The 22123-nt window shown below is 49.3% G+C and overlaps 8 protein-coding genes across 8 annotated transcripts; 5 read left to right on the forward strand and 3 right to left on the reverse strand.

The window, feature by feature from the left end:
• Nucleotides 1-1225: 1225 nt before the first annotated feature.
• On the forward strand, nt 1226-2185 carry RhiXN_02640 (UbiA family prenyltransferase; the record flags this gene model as incomplete). Its single annotated transcript, XM_043322457.1, has 6 exons — nt 1226-1241; nt 1302-1419; nt 1476-1561; nt 1618-1723; nt 1783-1810; nt 1868-2185. The coding sequence occupies 6 exons, from the start codon at nt 1226-1228 to the stop codon at nt 2183-2185; spliced, it is 672 nt and encodes a 223-aa protein (XP_043177953.1).
• Nucleotides 2186-2323: 138 nt separating this feature from the next.
• Nucleotides 2324-6065, reverse strand: RhiXN_02641 (20S proteasome subunit; the record flags this gene model as incomplete). The annotated part of the gene is made up of 22 exons (XM_043322458.1): nt 2324-2454; nt 2515-2575; nt 2631-2807; nt 2858-2983; nt 3054-3178; nt 3235-3361; nt 3422-3463; nt 3518-3562; nt 3728-3869; nt 3918-4157; nt 4212-4268; nt 4319-4412; nt 4465-4566; nt 4636-4721; nt 4773-5026; nt 5080-5327; nt 5380-5429; nt 5479-5541; nt 5597-5691; nt 5742-5758; nt 5835-5859; nt 5919-6065. 22 exons carry the CDS (start codon nt 6063-6065, stop codon nt 2324-2326), a joined length of 2454 nt encoding a protein of 817 aa, XP_043177954.1.
• Nucleotides 6066-6788: 723 nt separating this feature from the next.
• Nucleotides 6789-7658, reverse strand: RhiXN_02642 (uncharacterized protein; the record flags this gene model as incomplete). The annotated part of the gene is made up of 3 exons (XM_043322459.1): nt 6789-7443; nt 7498-7530; nt 7585-7658. 3 exons carry the CDS (start codon nt 7656-7658, stop codon nt 6789-6791), a joined length of 762 nt encoding a protein of 253 aa, XP_043177955.1.
• Nucleotides 7659-9511: 1853 nt separating this feature from the next.
• On the forward strand, nt 9512-10275 carry RhiXN_02643 (transporter protein SFT2; the record flags this gene model as incomplete). Its single annotated transcript, XM_043322460.1, has 6 exons — nt 9512-9556; nt 9609-9753; nt 9808-9863; nt 9919-9939; nt 10005-10094; nt 10168-10275. The coding sequence occupies 6 exons, from the start codon at nt 9512-9514 to the stop codon at nt 10273-10275; spliced, it is 465 nt and encodes a 154-aa protein (XP_043177956.1).
• A 426-nt stretch (nt 10276-10701) lies between these two features.
• RhiXN_02644 (Got1 domain-containing protein) lies at nt 10702-11403 on the forward strand (the record flags this gene model as incomplete). The annotated part of the gene is made up of 4 exons (XM_043322461.1): nt 10702-10796; nt 10906-11150; nt 11211-11321; nt 11378-11403. 4 exons carry the CDS (start codon nt 10702-10704, stop codon nt 11401-11403), a joined length of 477 nt encoding a protein of 158 aa, XP_043177957.1.
• A 438-nt stretch (nt 11404-11841) lies between these two features.
• RhiXN_02645 (transcription initiation factor TFIID component TAF4 family) lies at nt 11842-13818 on the forward strand (the record flags this gene model as incomplete). Its single annotated transcript, XM_043322462.1, has 6 exons — nt 11842-11968; nt 12107-12140; nt 12193-12506; nt 12548-12762; nt 12812-12950; nt 13001-13818. The coding sequence occupies 6 exons, from the start codon at nt 11842-11844 to the stop codon at nt 13816-13818; spliced, it is 1647 nt and encodes a 548-aa protein (XP_043177958.1).
• A 749-nt stretch (nt 13819-14567) lies between these two features.
• On the forward strand, nt 14568-19105 carry RhiXN_02646 (inactive protein kinase; the record flags this gene model as incomplete). Its single annotated transcript, XM_043322463.1, has 12 exons — nt 14568-14699; nt 14754-15178; nt 15233-15757; nt 15810-15976; nt 16026-16212; nt 16267-16459; nt 16510-17572; nt 17631-17869; nt 17925-18179; nt 18234-18731; nt 18782-18832; nt 18905-19105. The coding sequence occupies 12 exons, from the start codon at nt 14568-14570 to the stop codon at nt 19103-19105; spliced, it is 3936 nt and encodes a 1311-aa protein (XP_043177959.1).
• A 398-nt stretch (nt 19106-19503) lies between these two features.
• On the reverse strand, nt 19504-21459 carry RhiXN_02647 (histidine phosphatase family containing protein; the record flags this gene model as incomplete). Its single annotated transcript, XM_043322464.1, has 12 exons — nt 19504-19533; nt 19594-19670; nt 19721-19871; nt 19934-19996; nt 20038-20099; nt 20165-20329; nt 20394-20541; nt 20665-20796; nt 20845-20900; nt 20950-20994; nt 21047-21266; nt 21340-21459. 12 exons carry the CDS (start codon nt 21457-21459, stop codon nt 19504-19506), a joined length of 1269 nt encoding a protein of 422 aa, XP_043177960.1.
• Nucleotides 21460-22123: the final 664 nt, after the last annotated feature.

A 22123-nucleotide genomic window follows, 5' to 3' on the forward strand; every position in this document is an offset into this window, starting at 1 on the left:
ACTGGCAAAATTAGCGCAGATATGTGTGTACCTTGTGGTGAGAGAAAGGAATTTGGGTGCAATGAGTGCCTAGGCCACAGGCTATGGGCTACACGCTCTGGCGACAGCGAAGGATTTACCTGGATATGTTAGATCAGGGGCGATCCGGATTTGACCTGCAGGTTGAGCTCGATGACACTTGCAAATCATAGGGTTAATCCAGGGACCTCTATCCAGGACCCGCCTGGACGCCTAATCCAGGCGAATCAGTTCAATCATATATATGTGTCCATGGCCTTTCGGAACCAATCCACCAAGTATGTCATACATATAGACAATGAAAAATGAAGTCAAATCGGACTAGCAAATGAAAATTGAAGATGATATAGTCTATCGATCGTCTGAACGGTAGTTCCCAAAGTATTGCACAGTCAATCGTGCACGTGTTCTTATGACACGCCCACTGTCGATGATCAAAAGAATCTCGCAAAATGATCACACTTTATGACTTCTCCCCGACACGATCTGGATATTCATTGGTCATGGATTCATTGTCGGTAACAGACTTTTTGGCACGATTTCAAAGTCAAATCACTAAATATCCATGCTTCAGATTATTCATTTACACAGTGCCATCTACGGTCCAAACTTTCGGACAACATTTTCCTGTCTAGTCATCCATTGCCTTCAGCATGTGCTCGTGGCCACCCCACCACCTTGTTCCTACAGGGTACGATATGTCAACGACCAGCCCGCTGGCGAACTCGGACGGAATAGGGCGCTTCTATGGCTTGGGCATACGCATACATGTATCCATCTTGGCCAGCCAACACTATAAAACGGTACTGTGAAAGATGGCAAATTATCATCCCCTCTAGTCTTCCCCCTCTCCGAGCTACACTAGATTTTTATTATGAGCTATTCTGCCGACACTCGTTCTGCTAGTAAGCTTTCATATGCGAAAGCCTGCTACCAGATTGAACACGCTGTCTGGCCTTACATTGAGCTTGCACGTATCAATGGGCTAGTCGGTGTTTGGCTGACCTTTTGGCCTTGTTGTAAGTTTTTAATTTATTACACGGGACCATCTCAACTGACGGCGGTTACCAGGTTGGGGGTCTATGATGGCTGCATACGCACTTCGTCTTCCTCTCTCGCAAATTCTGAATAAATCCCTTTGTTATGGTTGGGATGCGCACTTTTGCATAGTGCTGCTTGCACTATTAACGATATATTCGACCGTGATATGGATAGACTCGTAGGTAAGTATCAACATCTATATAGCATTTAAACTGTGTATACGAACGCCTATCTTCGACCAGAGCGCACCAAAAACCGCCCCGTCGCTCGTGGTGCTATCTCCGTCCGCAATGCCTATATCTTCTTCTTTGCGCAAACCATAGCGTATATGGCTTTGGTTTCGTGGGCGCCCCCAGTGTGGTATGTAGCGTTAATGATGCTAATTAGCCAATACTATGCTGATGATATATACCTAGCGCGTTGCTCGCTATGCTGAACTTGCCCATGCAAATAGTCTACCCTCTCTTCAAGAGATTCACCTACTGGCCATCTCTTTTTTTGGGTCCGTTTGATTTATTGCCCACACGATCTCAGTGCCTGATTCAATTTTGCGTTTAGGTATGACCTTCAGCTGGGGATCACTTTGCGGGTGGTCGGCCATGACTGGATCCATCAACTGGAAGGTTGTCGGTCCACTTTACATCGCAGGAGTATGCTGGGCTTTGTGAGTGAATACTCGTTTTTATCTTTCATATTTGCTCAAGCAATACCTTAATTGTGTAGCGGCTATGACACCATCTACGGCTATCAGGTAAATATTACTTAAACGGTTATGTATCATCTTCTGACATACAGTATTGGGTTATAGGACAGGCGTGATGACCCTAAGGCCGGTGTCAAATCAACTGCCCTCCTCCTCGGGACCGAACCTCAGCCATTCCTCTATACCTTGGCCGCAGGCTTTGTAGCGTTCCTTACGATCGCGGGTCTTTTTAACCACCAGGGACCGTTATACTATATCTTCACTGTCGGCTTTGCGGCTGCACACGTATACTGGCAAGTCAGCACGCTCGATGCTTCAAACCCTGCCGATTGCTGGGCCAAATTCTACACCAACTCTTGGATTGGATGGCCTATGTGGGTATTTGGGCTGTTGGGTGATTATTTCTGCCGCATGGGTTTATGAATGTATACCTCTACTTGAGATGATACCATCCGGATTGTACTGCAATAGAGTGTGCTCATGTACTAGTACTAAAATCCGGGCTAGCCTTGGAAATATTTTGTAATAGATTGGTTTGTTGTATCACATACACGGTTGTGTTCAAGCACCTGGGCGAGGAGTGTTTGCCCCTGTTACAGGTCCAGATGGCGGGGCAGAACCTGAAATCCCTGCTGCCATCGCCGCCTGGCTGGCCGCAGTTGCAGCTACACGTGACCGTTTGCGTTCGGCCTCTGTTGACAAACCATGAGCATACACGTACACCAAGTTGCTCTTTAACATGGAAGACATACCTGCTTCTTTCTCTCGTTCTATTTCTGATACAATGGCCTCAACTTGGGAAAGATCAAGGTTCTGGTGTAAATGCGTGTCAAAGCAGGCAGGATCAACAAGATCAAGACGATCCTACAGTAACCTTCCCATAGCTTTCCATAACACTGATCTCAATGTTCTTGGCGCCCGTTTGTACAACTTCTAGCAAGCTCTTCACTGTCAACTTGATAGCTTCCTCGCGAGTCATGTCATCGCGGTGATTCTTCTCCAAAAATTCTCGTACAGTCTTGGATGAACGACCAATTGCATTGGCCTTTTGCTCATGGTTAGTGCAAATTCGGGAATTCGTAGCTTTTTACTCACCTTCCATGCACTATAGATACCGCTCGGTTCGGTCATGTACAATCGTGGGCGAGCGTCGTTGGGGTCGAAACCAATGATAAGCGTGGAGATCCCGAACGGACGCACTCCACCAGATTGGGTATAACGCTAGAGCATAAAATCAGGTGTGTCATTATCATCCCTGAAAATTGCCAAGGAGAGATAACATTGCACCAACCTGTTGAATGCCAGCAATGTGGCGAGTAATGTACTCCACAGAGACTGGGTCTTCGACCGTCAGGCGATAGGATTGACATTCAATTCTTGCCTTGTCAATCAGGACTCGACCATCAGCAGTTAGACCTGTAAACCAGCTTGATATTACTGAACTATGTCCTCCTGAGGGGATCATAACATACCAGCAAATGCAAGGCAAATATGATCATCTAACATTACGACTTTGCGCACAGTTCTAGGGTCTTGAAGTTGGAGAACGGATTTTTTCTCCACTCCGAGAATAACAACATCCTTCCCTCTAACTCCAACCTATCGATCAAGGTGAATGGTGTAGGCAATTTGCGGGGCACGGCATATCACTCGACTCACAGCACATGTTCCTTTCCTTACAGCTTCCGCAGCATATTCTACCTTTATTTAGCAGCTTAATAGAATACTTCCTGTTGGATTGCACATAACACATACCTGAAAGAGATGTCCGTCAGGGGAGAAGACAGTCAAAGCTACCGGCTAATGAGTGACCCAAATAATGACATATCTAGAGCAGCCTAACCTCGGTCGTATGAGCGGGACATATCTACTTAGTGAATGCGAACGGTTGTGGAAAGTACGAAGTACAGCGACGCGCGTCCTTGATCGAGAGACGCCAGAACGCGATAGCCAATTTCGGTGCACCACGTGACTTGTATAATGCTCCGTCTCTTGGGTTGCAAGCTCGAGGATGATGTGGGGCTCGGATGCTTGGGAAGATAACTTAGATGTCTTTTGTTCTTTTTTCGAGTTTATATTTGGAAGGGTATGATTGACCATGCTCAATCTGATAACTAGCGTACAAATGATAATCCCAGGAAATTAAAGCATATACTTGAACTTGGGATGTTTATCACCCAAGCGTTGCTGTTCCTCCGCACTGTCTTCTCCATTACGACCATATTCAGGACTCGCAAGGATAGCTTCCTTGCGTTTGTTCTGGACGATAAGGTACAGGTCAATAATGATTGCAAATACGCAAAGCCCAGCTGCGCAAGCGAGGTTGAGACGTGTCGCAGTTGTATAGCGAGGAGGATCCGGAAAGATCCAAGTAGAAACAATACCCCCAAGATTACTATTGAGAAAGCCAAATTAACTTCCAAAATTAATTAAAGTCGAATTAACTCACGAGAAGACAAATGCTAGGGCAACAGCTGTAGCACGTTTGTAGTAGGGCAAGGCATTACTAAAAATAACCATGAGGGTGCTATCTATCAATCATACTACTCAACTCACTTCGCCATCCATGCACTCAGAGTTGGGGCAGATGAGTACACCCCAGGAATTTGCAAGAACAAGGAGCCGTATAGGACATGTCTGTTGGTTTGAGCTAAAGGGACTCTAAGTCGATTGGCCCTAATCAATACACAAATATCACTCACTCAGGTAGATTGCATATCCAGCGGTCGCAATAACTCCGGTGACAAACAACACAGGTCCACGAAGTTTATAGCGATCAGAGATATATGCGAGGACGAGGCTCACTAAATCGATCAGTTGTCAGCCATTGGCCATATTGCCTTACAATCTAGGACACTTCAGGGTCAACTCACCTACGAAGGAGACTGCATATGGTGGGACGGTCATCAACTGAGTGCGGACCGGGGAGTAGCCGAGAGAGTTCACGATGGATGGTGCGCTTAAATGGTTTGCTTAGCCAATGAGTTTGCCCTTGGCTACTAAAACTCACAAGAACGCAAGACCGAAAAGTGTTACACCACTAAAGAAAAGCGGGATGCATAATAGAAGAACTTGAGGAGCCTTGAACGCGTCGAACACAGAAGACCAGGAGAATGGCTCATGACCGGTACCATCGTTACCGTCCAGCCTTAACATCTCATTGATTGCTTCAGTTTCTGCTTCTGAGAGTCCGATAACTTGGCGAGGCGATGAAGGCATAACGAAGAAAGCAAATAGTCCAAAGAGTGCGGTGAAAACGCCCTCCTGTATGGATATGAGTTCATACGCCTTTGAAACAATACATATCCGCTACTCACCAGAATAAAGATCCATGCCCAACCAGGGCGGCCATGTCTTCCATCTAAATTCACAATCGCTGCAGCCAGGAGCCCGGAGAATGCACCAGCCAACGAGGTTGCACTAAAGAGTAGAGCAACTCGCAGTTGAAGCTGGTCACGCCGATAAAAGTAGCTCATATAAAGAACAAGACCGGGCAAGAGACCCCCTTCAGTCAACCCGAGGAAGAATCGAGTGGCGATGAGTCCTGAGTAACTGTGAACAAGACCTGAGATAATTAATTAGCAAAGAGCACACTTCACTTGCACACGTAATCATACCTTGCAGCGCAGTAACAAGTCCCCATGTAAAAACAATCCCGGGCAGGAGTCTGAGAGGATACCAGTCAGATTACAACACCAGGTCGGAGTGTGACTCACCTATGAGGTCCAAGTTTCTTGAGAAGCAAGTTCGATGGCAATTCGCAAACAATATACGGGACGCTGTTTGAAAGCTATTGTAAATGACTGATGATACCTACCCAATTATCATACTCACTAAGTTATGGTAAGTACCGTAGAGTATTGGTGGTTGGTCATTTTGAGGTCTCTTTGGAGACCAGCAACTCTGGCATTCCCGATGTTGGCTCGATCCTGTATCATAATGAAGCACGCTGGAAGACCAAAGACTCGAAAATACGTACCAAAAAACTTAACAAATCTGAGGGGAAACAACGATGGGGGAAAATTACATCCAATCAGTCGAAATGATCGAACAATCCTCGCTTGTCACTTACAGAACATGGTAAGTATAGGAATAATCTGTGACAAGCATCCGTTAGTAACTAATTGTAATCGATATATATATATATTCATCTCACAATTAAATCGATCTTCAACGTAGCCCGGCGTTGTAGAGTCTCAAACTCTGACCTACGACTCTCGCTGACTACACTGGAGCCTTGCTCAGTGGTAATTTTGGTTTCAGTCTTCGTGGAAGACTCGTCATAGTACTCGTTGGAAGACATGGCGATAGAGAATCTATCAACACCTGCGAGTCCAAGTGACGGAATAGAAAGTCCGGGAGGGATGCTCTTCACACTTTTCGCGAGATGGCTTGGTATTTACAGTAATTCAGAAAGGGACGGATGATGATTCCACCGGAGGAAGTCACCTTCTGGCTGAGATCAGCAGGAACACTCGCTGTAAGTAGTAGTGAACACGCGAGCCGGTGGCTTCGAGAGGGGCCAGTCCGCGAAGAGCCCCCAGACTCCCTTATGATGGTGAGGGGATGGTATGCGGGTTGCCACCATGAAACCTTAGGAAATACAGCACAATCTTGGCAGCAAGGCTCTTGAACAACCGACGCATAGTTATATGCCGGCCGAGGCATTCATCAGGTCTGATCAAAACCCACAGGCTCTGGCAGTGGGTCACCAGACTTTGCAATTTCGAATTCCAACCAGCCAAGTGCAAGGGTATGGTCCTTTTGATTTGAAGTTGCATTCTATGTGTATCTGTTGGTACAGAGCCAAGAGGCAGGAAAGACAACAATGAGGAAACACATGAAAAACACATGAAAAAAGAAGAGACCAAGAAAACACATGAGGTACATAATGATACATGAGAAGACCGGCCGCAGCCCTGGCGAACGAGCTCGCCACACAATCGGGGAATCGTAATGTTTTGAGGAATCCAAGACCAAGGAAATACGAAGAGGAGACGCAAGATTAAAACCAATAAAATACGTATCAAGCCCGGGTAGCTGCAGAAGTCAATGCAGCCATTCCTCTTTGAAATGGAAAGCTCCCATCCCAAGCTTGAACCATCGTCCGTACTTTATTAAGTTCGGTCCCTAAATCGACAATGAGGTCAAGGTAATCCTCCGCAGACTCGCCATCTTCTTGTTTCTTCGCCACTTTACTGGTGCGAGGTAGTTTTCGAGAGCCTCGCGGTGGAGAAGGGGTGGGTGTTCGTAGAGCATTTATGGCTTGCCTCAAACCCTGAACGTGGAACATGACCATGCCAATGACATTGACGATGTCGTCGTCCACTCCCCTGTATAATTCGGCTAATTCGGAGCCTGGCCACCACCGCGCGCCGGGACATAAACTGGTTTGAACAATGCAGATGATTGTTTGGATCGCCTCCTTATATAGCCCTGATGCGTAGAGCATCCTCGCTCGGTTAGCTAAGCGGTAAAGCAGGGGCGATGGTCGGGTATCCCCTCGATGGTCAAACTGACTGCTATCCGGGTACGCCGGTGATGGGAACAGTAAAAGGGAGTTGGGCGCGGGGAGATGTTTGGTGCATGTTTGGAGCAGGTGAGACTGCGACGCATAGATGAACCTCTCTGAGGTCGCAACGTCTGATGATGCAAGAAGAACCCGGAGAATTGCTCGGAGACTAAGAGCCGTCACGTTAGCCCCGCATCAGTGTGTGAAACTGAATAATACTCACTCCCCTACTGAAACATTGTCGACGAGGGCCTCACTGAAAATGATTTGGTAAGTAAATAGTTGCGTTGCTCAAATGGAATATACGAACATCTTTTCTTGAGACTCGTCATAGGATGGGCACGAGTTGTACTCAGGCGGAGGGGTCAAAGGTGTCATGTTCATGTTGTGCTGGGTGAGGGGAGCAGAGGTACAGCGCCGATCTAATAAGTGGGCTGAGTTGGACGTTGATTGATCTTGTTTCTCTGCCCATGAGAACGCGGTTAGTGACGGTTGAGCCAGGATCTCCGAGCCATTACTTACGAATCCTAGCGATTCCCTTTCTTTGGTGCCACAGGTTCACACACGTTGATTCTCTGTGAGCCAAGCCGCCGAATAGAGTGTAAAGATAGGTCGCCTAGCGGTGTCAGTCGAGAGCAGGGTAGATCGGCAGAGGGGGCTTCTTGCCAGTGGTAGGCCAATGCAATCCAGCGAGAGCCTTTTGAGAACCCAGAGGATGATCAGATTTCAATGAGGAGCCGGTGAGTTTGGGTGAGATGTTGGCGTAGATGAGATCGTGCTCGGCCAACGGTCCTTTAAACCCAAAAAGCCAGCATTGCGTGGTTACCGTAGCACATACTGCTGCCAGCATGAACGCCTGATATCTAATAGCCCTGAGCATAACAGCCTAACCGGTGTTTATTACACACGAGCTGTCCACCTTGGAGCTTGATTCGAATGAAGGTTCTACGGCCTTCAACGTGGATGGAATACCATTCGTAGCAGTATATTTGCCGCAAAATCTCGGTGAACGAACCCTCGGATACCCCACATATAGGTAAAGAATCAAGAGCAAGACAGAGCCGAGTTGGAATAGCAATTCCAAGTGAATACTTGATGATAGTTGCTGGGAACAGAATCAGGTTCGGACCGTAAGGGAAAACGGCACCGGCGTTTACTGGAGGGTCCGATCAGAAATCCGGTAACTTTATTGCTCGGACATTGATCTTCAGGCAACTTGACTGGAAAAGTATCTAGACCCCCAGAGATAAAATCTGATTCGATACGGTTAATTTTCTGCGCAAAAATTGATGAGCCGAGATGATTAGTGACGACCAGAATATTATTAGACTTGGAAATAGCACTGTTTAGCTACTGTTTAGAGCCCGTCAGGGGACAAATCCGGATGTCTGACGTCCAAATAGTTTGAATACCGACAAGCGCCACGCACATGAGGTCAACGAAATGTATTCACGGTTATTATATTGGTCCAAGGCCGGCACGAGCTTCGCATCCACAGAACTTCAAGAAGACGCCGGTCAAAAAACTTGTGTGAGCAACCGGCGGCTCAGCACGGTGTTCATCCACTCCTGCTGATTGGCCACCACAAATGGAATCTGTGTAGTTGAGCTGAACAGACGTCCATGCATCACTGTCGCACGCCATCAGAGTCAAAATCGCAATTGGCTCGAGCTGTGAGCCAAAATGGCATACATTTCCGACAATGACGACACGTTTAAGTTTATCGGTTGTGCGCGATGGCCTCGAATCCCGTTTGTTGAAGGGCGCCGACGTTCGATCATATGGAAGTTTGAGTATAAAACAAGCTGGATGCAACTCTGGGTTAGTCCACTACGGTAACCAATATGCGTATCTCCGTAACGGCAGGTTGATTGCAAAGAGAGTGAATTACCATAAATTAACGCTAATGATATTGCCTGTACAAGTTGAAGCGATGGACCCGTGCGGACGTAAATTCCCGTAACTGTGCACTGCCACACCCCGAGCGCCGGCCACAGATTCGAAGGGCAGACCACCACAAGTGTATCGTTGTTATCCACCCCCACAACGGACCGTCACGCTACTAGCCCACTGAAAACACGAGGCCCACAATTTATTCAACGTTTGAAACAAAGCCCTCAAAGTGAGGTATTTTCCTTGGCTAGTATACGATGCCCATTGTCCTGATTTACCTCTTGTCAGAAAGTCATAATAGCTTTTGAACTTTTGAACTCGGACGTTAAAAACTTGCACATACAATGCCGAAAGGATGGTTGAATCTCGAGGGGGTGACTGACACACAGGTGCTTTAACGCATTCAATTTACTATAAAAGCAATATTAAGTTCGTTTCTAGGTGTTCGAGAACGAGCCTGCTTTCAATTTCGGGTTGTCGAGGACTCAGAGATTATACGGCTTTGTTGGTTGCCTTGCTATTGGATTTGTTCTCTCGCTATTGGGTAGCATTTTGTTGCTCATAGGATCCCTGGCGTCATTCGCCCGTAAGTCTACAGTCAATTCTTATAATCCTTTCGTATTCACATTAGATCGTATAGTATTGTACACTATTGGCATTGTTGTGTCCTTAGTAGGAACTGGATTCCTCATTGGAGTACGTTTCATTCTCATCTTTTTCGGAGTCGTTCACTGATGCAAATTCCTCCCAGTTCGGGAAACAACTGAAGCTCGTGCGTACCTGCCTGTTTTGTTAATCGTCCTATATTAAGCGTCTCATTGATCTATCTATTGCTAGATGTTTAAACCTGTACGAGTAGTGGCTACCATTGTATTTTTCGCGACTATCGGCCTTGTATTCGTTGGCGCATTTGTGATCAAAATCGGGGTAAGTTTGCCATGCCCATGCATCACAGGGCCAAGAACTAATCGGGCCGTCCCTTGGCATGTTGCACGTGCAGTTCCTGTGCATCATTTTCGTTATCATCGAGTACCTAGCCTATACGTGGTACTGTCTGTCGTACATTCCATATGCGCGCACAGCAGTCAAAAATGTCATTGGGTTCTAAAGTTGGGTTGCCGTTGCCAGCGCGCTTTTTGCCATCGAAACATTTCTCACTGGTCTGCGCCACGCGCATGTATGCACTGCACAATGTTATATTTATCTACTCGAGCCGTGATTGTCTTTGTGGCCAGGAATAACTCGGCGCCTCCTTTTTGTAGCGACATCAAGCCTCGTTGTGGCAACAAATGGCAAAATGGCGCACGGATCGATATGGAGGTAGTTTACAGGCTTACATCGTGCTGACAGCAAATTATTACGACCAATCACAGGTAGGTACAAACCTTGACTCTCGTAAACGCCAAGCGCGGAAGGTGTATAAAAACGAAACTGGTACGGCATGCCTTAATCATTGTGTGAAACCTCGACTTCCTAGGTGAGTAAACGTGGAATATATGAGCCATAGCTATTCTAATGCTTGGAATAGCGCATAATGTCGTCTCCTGGACTATGGCAGGCACCAAATGGACACGGTAATCCTGATCAGAGACAGCTGCCCCCGGGTTTTGTAACCCAATTCGATACGACGTAAGTTACGTCCCCTTTGATCGGCCAATCCTTATTTTCCACTCGCACGGTGTCAATTTAACTCTGCACTCTGCCACCACCAAACTCTTCGCTGACATTTCGTGTGCAGCTATAACACCTGGTTCTATATTAATACTCTTGCAAGTCCACCTCGATCGCAATGGCTCCATCCGGCAGATCACCATGACCAGAACAATCCCCCGCTTGGAGGTGTAAACTGGAACGCACTTGGACCTGCAGGAGCGACACCCGGAGGTGGGGGTTACAGTCCTGGGCCTGGGCCGGCTTACGGTCAGGGGGGATACGATCCCAATATGCAACAAGGATACCCGCCACCACAAACCCAACACAAGAGTAAGCCCGATTAGGTTATTTTTGTTTGCTTATCATCGGCTGATTAAAATTAATTTGTAGGCTCAAGTAATACTGGCGCAATAGTTGCCGCTGGTGCTGCTGGTGTTGTCGGTGGTGCGTTAATAGCGAACGCACTTTCAGATGATGATTATCAGGATGGATATGAGGCTGGTATGTTTATATAGTTCAGGTCAGCTCTATGTGCTGGCGCTAACTGTTTACTTCAGGCCTTGAAGCTGCAGAAGAGAACTAGCTGTCCTTGGTCTGAATGTTTCCCGATACCCCTGCCTTATTCGCATTGTTGTATACGGTTTCAGTGATTTGCATAACAAATGAGCGTAGATCTATTCTATTCCCCAACCTGTCTTTGCCACGCCTTGTGCTCACGTGATAATAACAACAAAGCGGAAAGCCACGGAGAGGACCCTTGTGCACGGACCTCTGAGAGGGGTCGGGCAAAGTGCTCAAATCCGGGGCTTGACTCTCGATTCTCCCGTCGGACATCCCTCTCTCTTAACTCCGCAGGTATCGGCTTTATCTCTTCGCCGAGGCTGCATACACTGCAAGCTCTTCTCTGTGCTTTTGCTTGATCTACCTGGGTGACGAGCCTAGTTGGATGAGCGCAAGTGTGGAGACGATTACGAATACAACCAAGAAGCAGAAACTAAACAATGGTTCGCCGCTCTCTACAATGAGTGTGCAGAATCCGACTCCGACTCCAGTTCCTGCTGCTGCCTCGCCAGCACCCGCCACTCCAGCGCCCGCAACCCCCATACCAACCAATGGAGTACAACCTCAAGCGCCAGCACAATGGGCACGTAAGTGCTCTTCTTCTGTCCCGTCCCTCGCTGCTCCGTGTATAAGAATGGTGCTAAGTCGAGCTATTTTTGTGAATATATGCTATACGCTTTGTGAACCTACCTTGGCATCGTAATGTGTGAATCACCATGGTGTAGAAATACCAATTGATCCGGCGCTACAAAATGCCCAGTACGCACTTGCTACTTTGCTTGTTGTGTTTGTATCTGACATAGCCATATAGACCTTATCCTCAGTATGCTTGGCCGCCCCAACCTACTGGTGCACCTACCGTCGGTTCTCCGGCACCGAATGCTACGACAATCACTACTACAGCCGCTACACCACAGCCAATCCGAGCCAAGACTTCTACCCCGGCACCTGCCGCATCGTCTCCTGCCCCAACAACTGCTCCCGGAGCTACCACAACTCCCGCGCCTGCTCCTGGGACAACTACAGCCACTCCTTATGCAGCTTCCCCTATTATCCGCCTGGGTATCGATATCCCTACCCATATCAAGGCCAACCTCAATACACATATACCTATGCGAATGGACAGTACTATGCGGTCCCGCAACAGGTTCCTCAGCCGACGGCAGCCACGACTGCTCAGACAACGGCGGCAGCTACACCGACGGCTACAGCAGCTACCACCCCCGCTGCAGCGACAGCAGCCAGGGTCATGATGCCCACTGCAGCGAGTAGTGCAACGACAAACAGTACAGCACAGGCAGTTGCGGGTGTAGGTCAACCTATGCAACAGCAGCCAACCAGCCAGTTGAACGATGCTTTGGCGGGGATCGTGGATCTTCGGGTGAGTAATAGTGTCCCAGACTGGGGCAGTGTAATGATGGTTGCATTAGGCAGAAGAAGATGCACTTTCAAGAGGCCATCAAGACGTAGGGAGTGCGTACTATCATCGTGAAGGTGACAGGAGCAAACGTGTGGGACCTGCGTTGGAGTCGAGTAAGCTCTGGATGTCGGAAAAGTTAAAGGCTATCTGTGGGTTGCTTCCCCCCAGTGTTTACCTCCTTGATTAATGTTGTCACCAGTGTCTGCTCAAGGCCTTACAAACTTGCCTGAGGAGGCGTTAAACTATGCAATGTTGGCATGGAAAGCGCGACTTCAAATGCTTTGGGACAAAGCTCTCGCAGCTGCTGAGCATCGGTACTCATCTCAATACTCTCGCCCGCCCTCCTTCTGGAACCCTCCCCCCGCCGATGGATCAGCACCCAATGCCAACGTTCCTCCCACACCTATGTGGAGCACTGTCGTCAAACGTGACGTATCCAAACAACTGTCCGCGATCGAACGTGCTGAAAAGGAAGAGGAGACCCGGGCACGACGTGAACGACGAACGGCTGCCGCACAAGCTGAGGCGGATGACGCTGTCGAAGACGACGACGCAGATGGCCGCAAGGCCAAGAAGATTCGTGCACTTGGGCCGGGTGTGACTGCGCGAATGATGCCCGAGGATGTGAAAAAGAAGATGAGTGACAATACCGCAAACCGAGCTGCTGGACTGGGTACCGGTAAATATGCTTGGATGACTGCTGGTGCCACTGGAGGCGCTGCTGCTGCCCCCACACCACCCAAGCCGAAGCCCACCCCAGCGCCTACACCTGCTCCAACTGCTAATGCCACGGGCGCCACGACAACTCCTGCCCCTACGACAGCAACGACCCCGGCCCCTAAGGCTGGTGGGTGGGGCCGTGCATATGCGGCGGTGAGCAAGACCACGACCGGGACCGATAGCAAGGATGATGGTGTCACCGTTACCCTTCGAGACGCCCTGTTTGTGGCAAGTCGAGAACGAGGCTATGGAGGCGGGCGAGGGAGCGCACTTGCGACTGCTGGCAAGTGGGAATGACGGACCCGATAGTTGTTGATTTTCCTTTCTTTTCTGTTGTTGCTTTCGATGTATAGTCTCCAGTATTATCTCGCTTAGTTTTTTTTTATGTTATGCGCATTCTCGATGGCGGATTGGCGATGGGGGAATAGAACTGGGATGTTATCTTCTCGCGATCGGGCTGAACTCTCATCGAGAAGGCGACTGTATGTGTGTGAACCAGGGCTGGTCTTGCAAGGCCGGGCGCTCGATTAGAAGACGAATCGACTTTGCACTGCGGGGGTAGGCTGTCTGCAACCAGGTGTTGTGCGTGAGGTGTGTGTAGGGATGGTTTGTATTGATATGGGGTTGTCTACGTGGTCTGTTGCAAGTATAACCCTGGTATGCTACCGCACGCGGCTATCAGACTGATTTCCGAGTTTAGGATATGGGAAACCCCTATCATCAATAAGATTCGGTTACATACAATGTACCACACAAATAACAGGAGCTTGTATGTCTATGCCTTTTCACAGTAAGCACCGATCTAATTCGGGCATTGAGCTTTGGAAAACATAATTTTGATATACGTTGCTCGCAAAGTTTCATCTCAGATGATCCAATAGAGTCAGTGGCACCGACGCACCTCGCGGTCGTATGACATGGATAGCACGCAATGTACGTACAAATTGGGGATTCATTCGAGTACAGGAACAGTGCGAGTGTAATTGGATGATCGCATTTGTACGTGTTATGGTTGAAGACCCTGAGCAGATGGGCGGAGGGACAAGATGGACGCAGCCACGACTGAGCACGACCCATACGTTATGAGCCACACCCAGGAAAGCCCGCGCCAACAAGCGGGAAGCGTCAACAGCACCGCATCGATGCATAATTTTATGGGACGGGCAAGCCCCACCCAGGTGCATACACCCTGATTATTTAAACCTCGCTTTTGGCTGATTTTGCTGCTGTAGATGCCGATGCCGATGTCTTCACCAGAAACACAGCCCCCGCTGCATCCGATTCCCCAGAGCCCGCCCAGGGGAGGGTCTCCCGCCCACTCTGTGCACAACTTGGATGCACTGTTGAGGAACATTCCTGCGAATCCGATGTATAGCGCTGGAGCACATGCGAATGCGAGTATGACGTTCCCCATGCACTCCAACACTCCTCCGCGATCGAACTCGGAGATTGGCCTCGGGACGCCGGCAACAAGCCAGACACTGCCTCCGATGAGCCCTGGAGGCAATAGTCGTCAGAACGCGCTGCTCTCGCTTCTGCTCCCTCAGGAAGGGGGCGACCAATCGTCCCCTGGCGGCTATTCGTCCCAGGTCACGCCCCAAGCACCTCGCCCAGGCGATGCACAGGGAAAGGCATTGCTCGAACAGATCATGGCAAAGTGAGCGATTATTCCTTTGTTTTTTCGGTATATAATTTTACTCATTTGTTCCAGTCCGCGTCAGCAGACTTTTCCTTTCTCCCCGCCTCAGGGCCACGGCGATTCGGGCCCTCCACCTCCGCAGCACACGCTGGCTCAAAACCACGAGTCTCCAGTGCCGATGCGCAAGAGCATGTTCGAGTTTGTCTCGCCATTTGATTCGCTCAACGGTGCTCAGCCACCTGAACAGCAGCAGCAACAGCAGCAACAAGCTCAACCGCAGCCTCAGCAGCACGACCCGCCCAGACAGGATGTTCCATTTGAGCACCAGCAGCAGATGCAGCACTCGTACACCGGTTATCCGTCCCCTCCGGCTAAGCCCCGCACACCTGACGTGTACCAACAACCCCTGCGCCATAAGCAACCTTCGCCTATTCCAAGCCACGTTCACCCCCTCCCGGCTGGGTCCGGATCCGAGGGAGGCAAACAAAGTTCCCCAGTATCCGTCGGTCGTCGCGATATGAGCCCTGCGCGGGGCGGAACTGGTCGTACCAAGCGAGGTGACAGGAACCGCAAGACGGGATTGGGCAACGGTAACAGGTAAGTCGGTCTGATCATCTATCTGTTCGATATGGAATTAATTCGACACCAGTCCCACTGAAGTCATCGAGTTTGATGTTTCCGTCTCTCTCGATCCGATCAAGGCTGGCGCGGATGGCATTAGTATTATGCCCATTGCTTTACTCAAGCTAGACTCCATTTATTTGCCTGGAACCACCATTGCTGCGAGTTACTTTATTGCCTATGCTATGACCAAGGGTATGTGTACACTACACACTCATTTTGGTGTGTACTCATTTATCTGCAGGCCGTGTTCGTTTGATCTCGCGTTCGAATGGCGCTCGCGCATTACTCAAGCTCCCCCCGACGTTTAGCCAGACTACCTCGGTCGTCGACATGGTTGCTGCTGGAAACTGCCTTGCGTGTATCACAAGTGACGGCGGCGCAGTAGTATGGGAGGTTCCTAATACATTCGACGATGAGCGTAATTTTGCGTAAGTCACCCCAAATAATATTGTTCCCTCAAGTTCCGACCAAGTTGCTTGCAGACCCGTGCTCCTGCTCCAAATCCTACCCTCCAGCTTACGCACAGTTAAATGGCATATCAACGGAGATCTTGCGCTTGCCTCTGATCGTGAAGTTTACTTGCTTGACGCGCGCGAAGCATCGGATGCCTTTCATGGTACGCCTGTCCCGCTCAACAACTTGGGGCAGGTTGCCAAAGTCTTTGTTATTCCATCTGTGAGTTTATTCATTGTTTATTCGAGTAGTATAACCTAACTGTCCCCCAGTCTCTCATCAGCTTTACGTTCGACTACTCGAACAATGCGATTGCCACGATCTCCACTGATTCGGTCCTTCGGCTTTGGTCGATCAAAGAGCAGTACCCCATCTGGCAAGGCATTATTTCTGGTCAAGGCGAGCCTTCGTCAGTCGACGTATTCGATGTTGGAGTTATCGTTGGTCGCAAGCAAGGCACAATTCTTCAGTTGCTTGCCCCGCTCTCCACCACCGTTCTTTCCACCCTCAGGTTCATTAGTAGCATGGATCCTGCAGTTGAGGATGACGGGCGGATGTTTGGTCATTTAAGCTACGACAGTCGATTGCGTACGCTTTGGGTTGCCAATTCGGCTCGTGCATCACTTATTGCTGTCCGCGTGCTCGTTGAATCGGATGATCCTGCTCTGGGCCCTGGCGCGGGCGTGCGCGGAGCGTTCGAACAGATTATGGAGTTCCCTACTCCAGCACCAACTATCAATATTACCCTACTCGCTCCCGATGATGCCGAAGAGCCTCAGCTTGCCGTTGCGGCGTTTGCAGTCCACGTAGCTGGTGTGGACCAAATCAATGTAGACCGCGAAGCGTTCGAGCACGCGCTTGCCACTTTGCCTGCCAAGCTTCCACCTCAACCTCAACCTCAGCAACAGCAGGCTCAACAAATACTACAGCAGCACCCACACCGCGCAGAATCCCCCATGCCACTGCCTATCGTACCCGGACTGGGAGACATCGGGACCGGGACGCTTCCACCTGGCGGCCTCCAACAGGCTCAAATTCAGCCCACCAAGACCGGTCGTCCTCCTCGCGGAGTTACTCCTCCGCCTCCCAACAGCGACGATCCCGAGCCGATCCCGCGTCCTCCGCCTGCAGATTTATCTGCTTCTACAAATACCAAGGTTGGTAGTTCGGGCGCGAGTGTCAAGTCGGTCAAGGCTAAGGACAAGGAGCGTGAAAAGGGCAAGAATGTTAGTGGTGGAGAAAACGATGGTACCGTGTTGAAGGAGATTCGCAAGGTCGAGGAGAACTTGCATACGAAGATTGGAAGGCTGATTACTCGCGAGTTGGACAAGCAACGTGAGTCGGTTCATATTTTTGCCGGATAAAGCAACTACTTATAAACGATGTCACGCAGATCAACGCCTCGACGAGTTGCGCGTCGCAGACCAAGCCGCTGACTTTACTCGCCAAGAAACCATATTGAAGCTCATATCTAACGAACTCACAAAGAACACAACACGTGTAGTCGAAGTGGCTATCCGGAGCGAGGTTCAAAACTCGGTCCTGCCTGCACTTGAGCAAATTACCAAGGTTGAGATCAAGAATGCGCTGAGCGGTCAGATCGCAAGGGGTGTGGCAGAAAGTATGAAACAGGTTTGTTGGGTTTTTTTTATGTCCACAAACAACAACACTAAAACCTCGCCAATAGACTCTTCCAAACGAGCTCGAGCGCTTGCTCTTGCGCCCCGACGTGTCCAACCACGTCGCACGCACATTCTCGCAGGCTGTGACGCCTCTGATTGAGCGGCATGTCAAGGAAGCGATCAATACTACGCTCATTCCCGCGTACCAGCAATCCACTGTCGCTATGCACCAAGAGCTATCGCATGAGATTCACTCCGAGATCTTGAGTCTCAAGAAGGAAATTATCACTTGGCAAAGCGAGGCGCTAAAGGGCTCCGAGGTAGGTTTTCCAACCACTCTAGCCCTAGAACAGATTTTGATACGAGCGGTATAGGCTACGATTCGAGATATGGAAATCTCGATCCGCAACTTGAGCGATCAGGTCAAGGCACTGAGCATGGCTGTTCATTCGCAAACATCACGCATCTCGCCTGGACCAAATATGCAGTCCCAACACATTCGTAACGCGAGTGTGCCCTCGCCGCTTTCCAACATTGGACCGGGACCGTCGTATGGTTCTCAGCAACAGCAACAACCGTCGTATCAACCACAGCCTCAGCCGCAGCAGCAATCGTATAATCAATGGATGCAGCCACAACAGCAGCCACAGCAGCAGCAGCCTCAGCCTCAGCCTCAGCCTCAGTCCCAACAGCAACCACAGCAGCAGAGGAGCGAGGATTGGGACGATACCTTCCTTGGCGTGTTGAGCACCCAAGATCACGGAAAGCTGCGCGAATTGTTGGCAAGGTGTAATCCCGAGGTGATCATGCCGTCTTCTGGAAACGGGCAGTCGCCGTTATCCCAGGCTGTTGTGCTCACTTTGATACATCGAGTAAGTACTACAATTACTTGATCCAGGGACAATACTGACTTGGAGCTCAGCTATCTTCAACGCTTTCTGAGCTTTCTCCGTTGACGAAGGGTTCAAACTTGGTTTATGGTGGCTGCAACGCGCCTCGTTCACAGTGGTACCGAATGATCCTGTGATTGCGCCCTATTCTCAAGGGTGATGCAATCGGCGCAGCAAATTCTGGGAACAACTGTGAACAGGCTGAACCTTCTCCCTGGCGGTCCATCACTCGTCGAAACCAACTCGATGATTGCTCAAATTCAACGAACCCTCTCGAACAAGATGACTATCTAGTAAAGTCGGCGCATGGACCACAGGAAGCTACGAAACCCCTCCAAGTCCAGGTCGACTTGTGAGAACGAAACGAGCTTACGCTAGTCGTAAATCTCGATGATCTAATTTCCTCTCTGAATTTTTTTATCTGTTACCCATTTGCATTGTTGTTTTCCCCCTCGCACAGTACGCTGCGGTTTTGTTGTAAACCACATCACTCGCTGTTTTCTACAATGACTATGCAATATCAAACTTTCCCTTGTCTCTTTTACGTCTATGGCATATGAAACTCCTTCGTACAACAATGCCAAGGTAGGCAAGTGAGTTATGAGGCGAGTGGTTTACTTCATTTATGACACATTTTAAAACGCGTACATATATCCCTGAAGTACAGTTTAAATGACACGATGACTGGGTCTTCTGCAACCAAGATTTTACTCGATCCGTTCTGGGCCCATGGACCCTCAGTGGGGTGCGAGGCTCACTTTTCGGCCACGGATTCAGTACCAGACTAGGATAGTGTTAAAGATCAGCATATTAACTTATGATTTCGCTAGCAAAATACGCTCACGTTCGAAGCGCTGTCCTTGCTCACAACCGGCAGCATCGGACGTTCTTTTCTAGACCTGCGCCCAAAGGTCAGGAGGCCTACGAAGGCCATAGCGGTTAACGCAGCCAAAAACACGCAATCGTCACACCAGCGCCGATAAACCCGGCTCCGATGGGCGAAACTCCGATTCTGCGATAGATAACAGTAGAGGAGTTCGCAGCAGCAATGAGGTTGCATTTGCGGTCTTTCCAGTTACTGCAGGCTGTGCACCAGTCACTGAGGTCATTGATTCCGTATGGCTAAGGTGTTAATTTGTATAATAAGTATTCAGCCTAATTTCGACCAAATTAGGCTCGCTTACGCTTAAACGAGATGTGAACTCTGAAGGTCCATATCTTGATTTTCTCCGAACATGTTGTAGGTTCTGAACTCGGTGTCTGAGCCATTCTTGAAATTGAGGCGTACCCTTGGAGGTCCGCCCGAACTTGGTTGGCGAAGTTCAAATGTAACAGCCGATGCATAATCGACTATCAGGGAAGTATATCGATCATTTGTACTTTGCAAGTAAACCTTCGTGAGGTGAGAAACATACCAATCCCTTGAAGCGATGGGTATTCGGAAGCCACCTCTGTCATATTGAATAGCGAAATGAATGGCTTGTAGCTCATCGACAAATAGGTGAAGCGAAGCGGCTGAGAATCATTGGCAAACGCATTCAGCGAGGACACGATATCTGGAATGATCGTACGCCCGGCAACTGCGACCGAACGGGAGCAATATTAACAAGCGCATATACTTCATTTCCATAATAGTTACTCAACTGTTTCCGATTCCACCTATGTTAGGGGAACTAAACGTGCGGTACTGGTGCCAGTTGGCGAGGACCCGGGCTCGAGCTAGGATGTCAGGCGTAATTTGCTGGGCCAGGCTCTGGTTATGGATCGATTGAACGTTGAGGAAATCGTAGATCTAAAGTTCGGGGGTGAGCACGTTTCTTTTGGTCTCCACAAAGGACTGTAACTTGCGTTCCACTAGGGATCAACGGAGCGTTAGTTCACTTTAAATTACTGGACAATGGCATTGTAGACTTACCATATTGGTCAATTTGAGCGGACGGTCGGGACCGACGATCGGTCGGAGGCTCGCCAGAAAGTCAGCGCTAGCATCGGCCATTTCCTTGAACTCTGTCGAGTTGTAGAAAGCGGTCGTAGCGGTGGCAAAGGTCTGGGGGGCACTAAGACAAATTGTGATATCAGAAATCAAGTCACTCACGTTGCATTCGGTCCATCCTTCAAGGGAAACATCGGACTCGGGTTCAACAGTCTCGACTGTACCTAATTAGTACGGAATACTTTGTAGACGGAGACTACTACGTACTGGGTGCATATTGGTACCCATTGAGTGGTGCGATAACCGTTGTCCCTGTACACAATCAATTCAACATCCCAACCCCACGCGGTGCCAATTTACTCACCATTAGCCAATGTGGTATTGAACGCGGTCGCGGCCGGCCAGAGCCCTTGTGAAAGCGCGACGGTACTATCATAGATAACCCCGCCTTCTCCTCCGGCATCCGCACGAATGCGAACCTGGTTCTGATCAAACAATCCGGTCGAGATTCCAGAAATGATGGATGGCGAGCTCGCGTTGAAATACAAGCTCCGAATCAATTGGCCGAGTTGGTACTCCTGGACCTGTTGCACACCACCGACAAATGGCCATCAGAAACGACTCTTTTTTCTCGGATGTATGCTGTAAGGTACGTACCAGTCCGAGCGGGGTTATCGCAGTTTGAACAGGAGTATAATTGTCGGGAGATTGATAGAAGCCCTGGCGATCCCCATGGCGGGTCAAGAGGACTACTCCAAGTACTCTTTCGGAACTCATGGCTTGGTTCTTGGCAAGAAATACTCAATTGGCGTAGTGCTGGAGCTCAAGATCTTCTGGGCGGGAGGACCGAGTCAGCTTGGAGAGTGTGAAGCTGGGCTATTTCACTACTCGTCGCCGAAGCTTCGGCAAAGAATATGTCCTCTTTTCGTGAGGGATACCGTGAGAAACATCTTCCGCTCTGATCGTCGAACTACATTTACGATAGTATCAGAATACGCTGACTATCTATCCCTAGAGAATATGAACTTTAGTACCATGTTTAACTGTATAACCACCAATGAGAATGTGCGCCTGACCCCATAATGCCCGTAAAAGACTGGTGGTGCTTTCACAAACTTCGAAGCGGGATGGCGTTTTCCACGAACGAATTATCATGATTCCCGTATACGTATGTGTGTCGGCGGGCACGGCCCACTTCATACTTCTCTACCCAAACAGCCGCAATCAAACCCCGCAGGTATATATTTTGTTACTCACAATATCGGAACATGGCAGAATATTGCCTGTAATAGCGCGAGTAAGAACAAAAAAGCCCCAAACCCTGTGTACTGCGTGGACCGAAATTCCAGTCGAGCGCGGTTGCAGTGCGTCTGAAGAAGGAAAGAAAAAGAGTGATCGGTCAGAGCGCCCATGGCCATGCCCAGGAGCATGACAGGACCGG

The sequence above is a fragment of the Rhizoctonia solani genome, chromosome 3, assembly GCF_016906535.1.
Source record: "Rhizoctonia solani chromosome 3, complete sequence".
Lineage (NCBI taxonomy): Eukaryota > Fungi > Basidiomycota > Agaricomycetes > Cantharellales > Ceratobasidiaceae > Rhizoctonia > Rhizoctonia solani.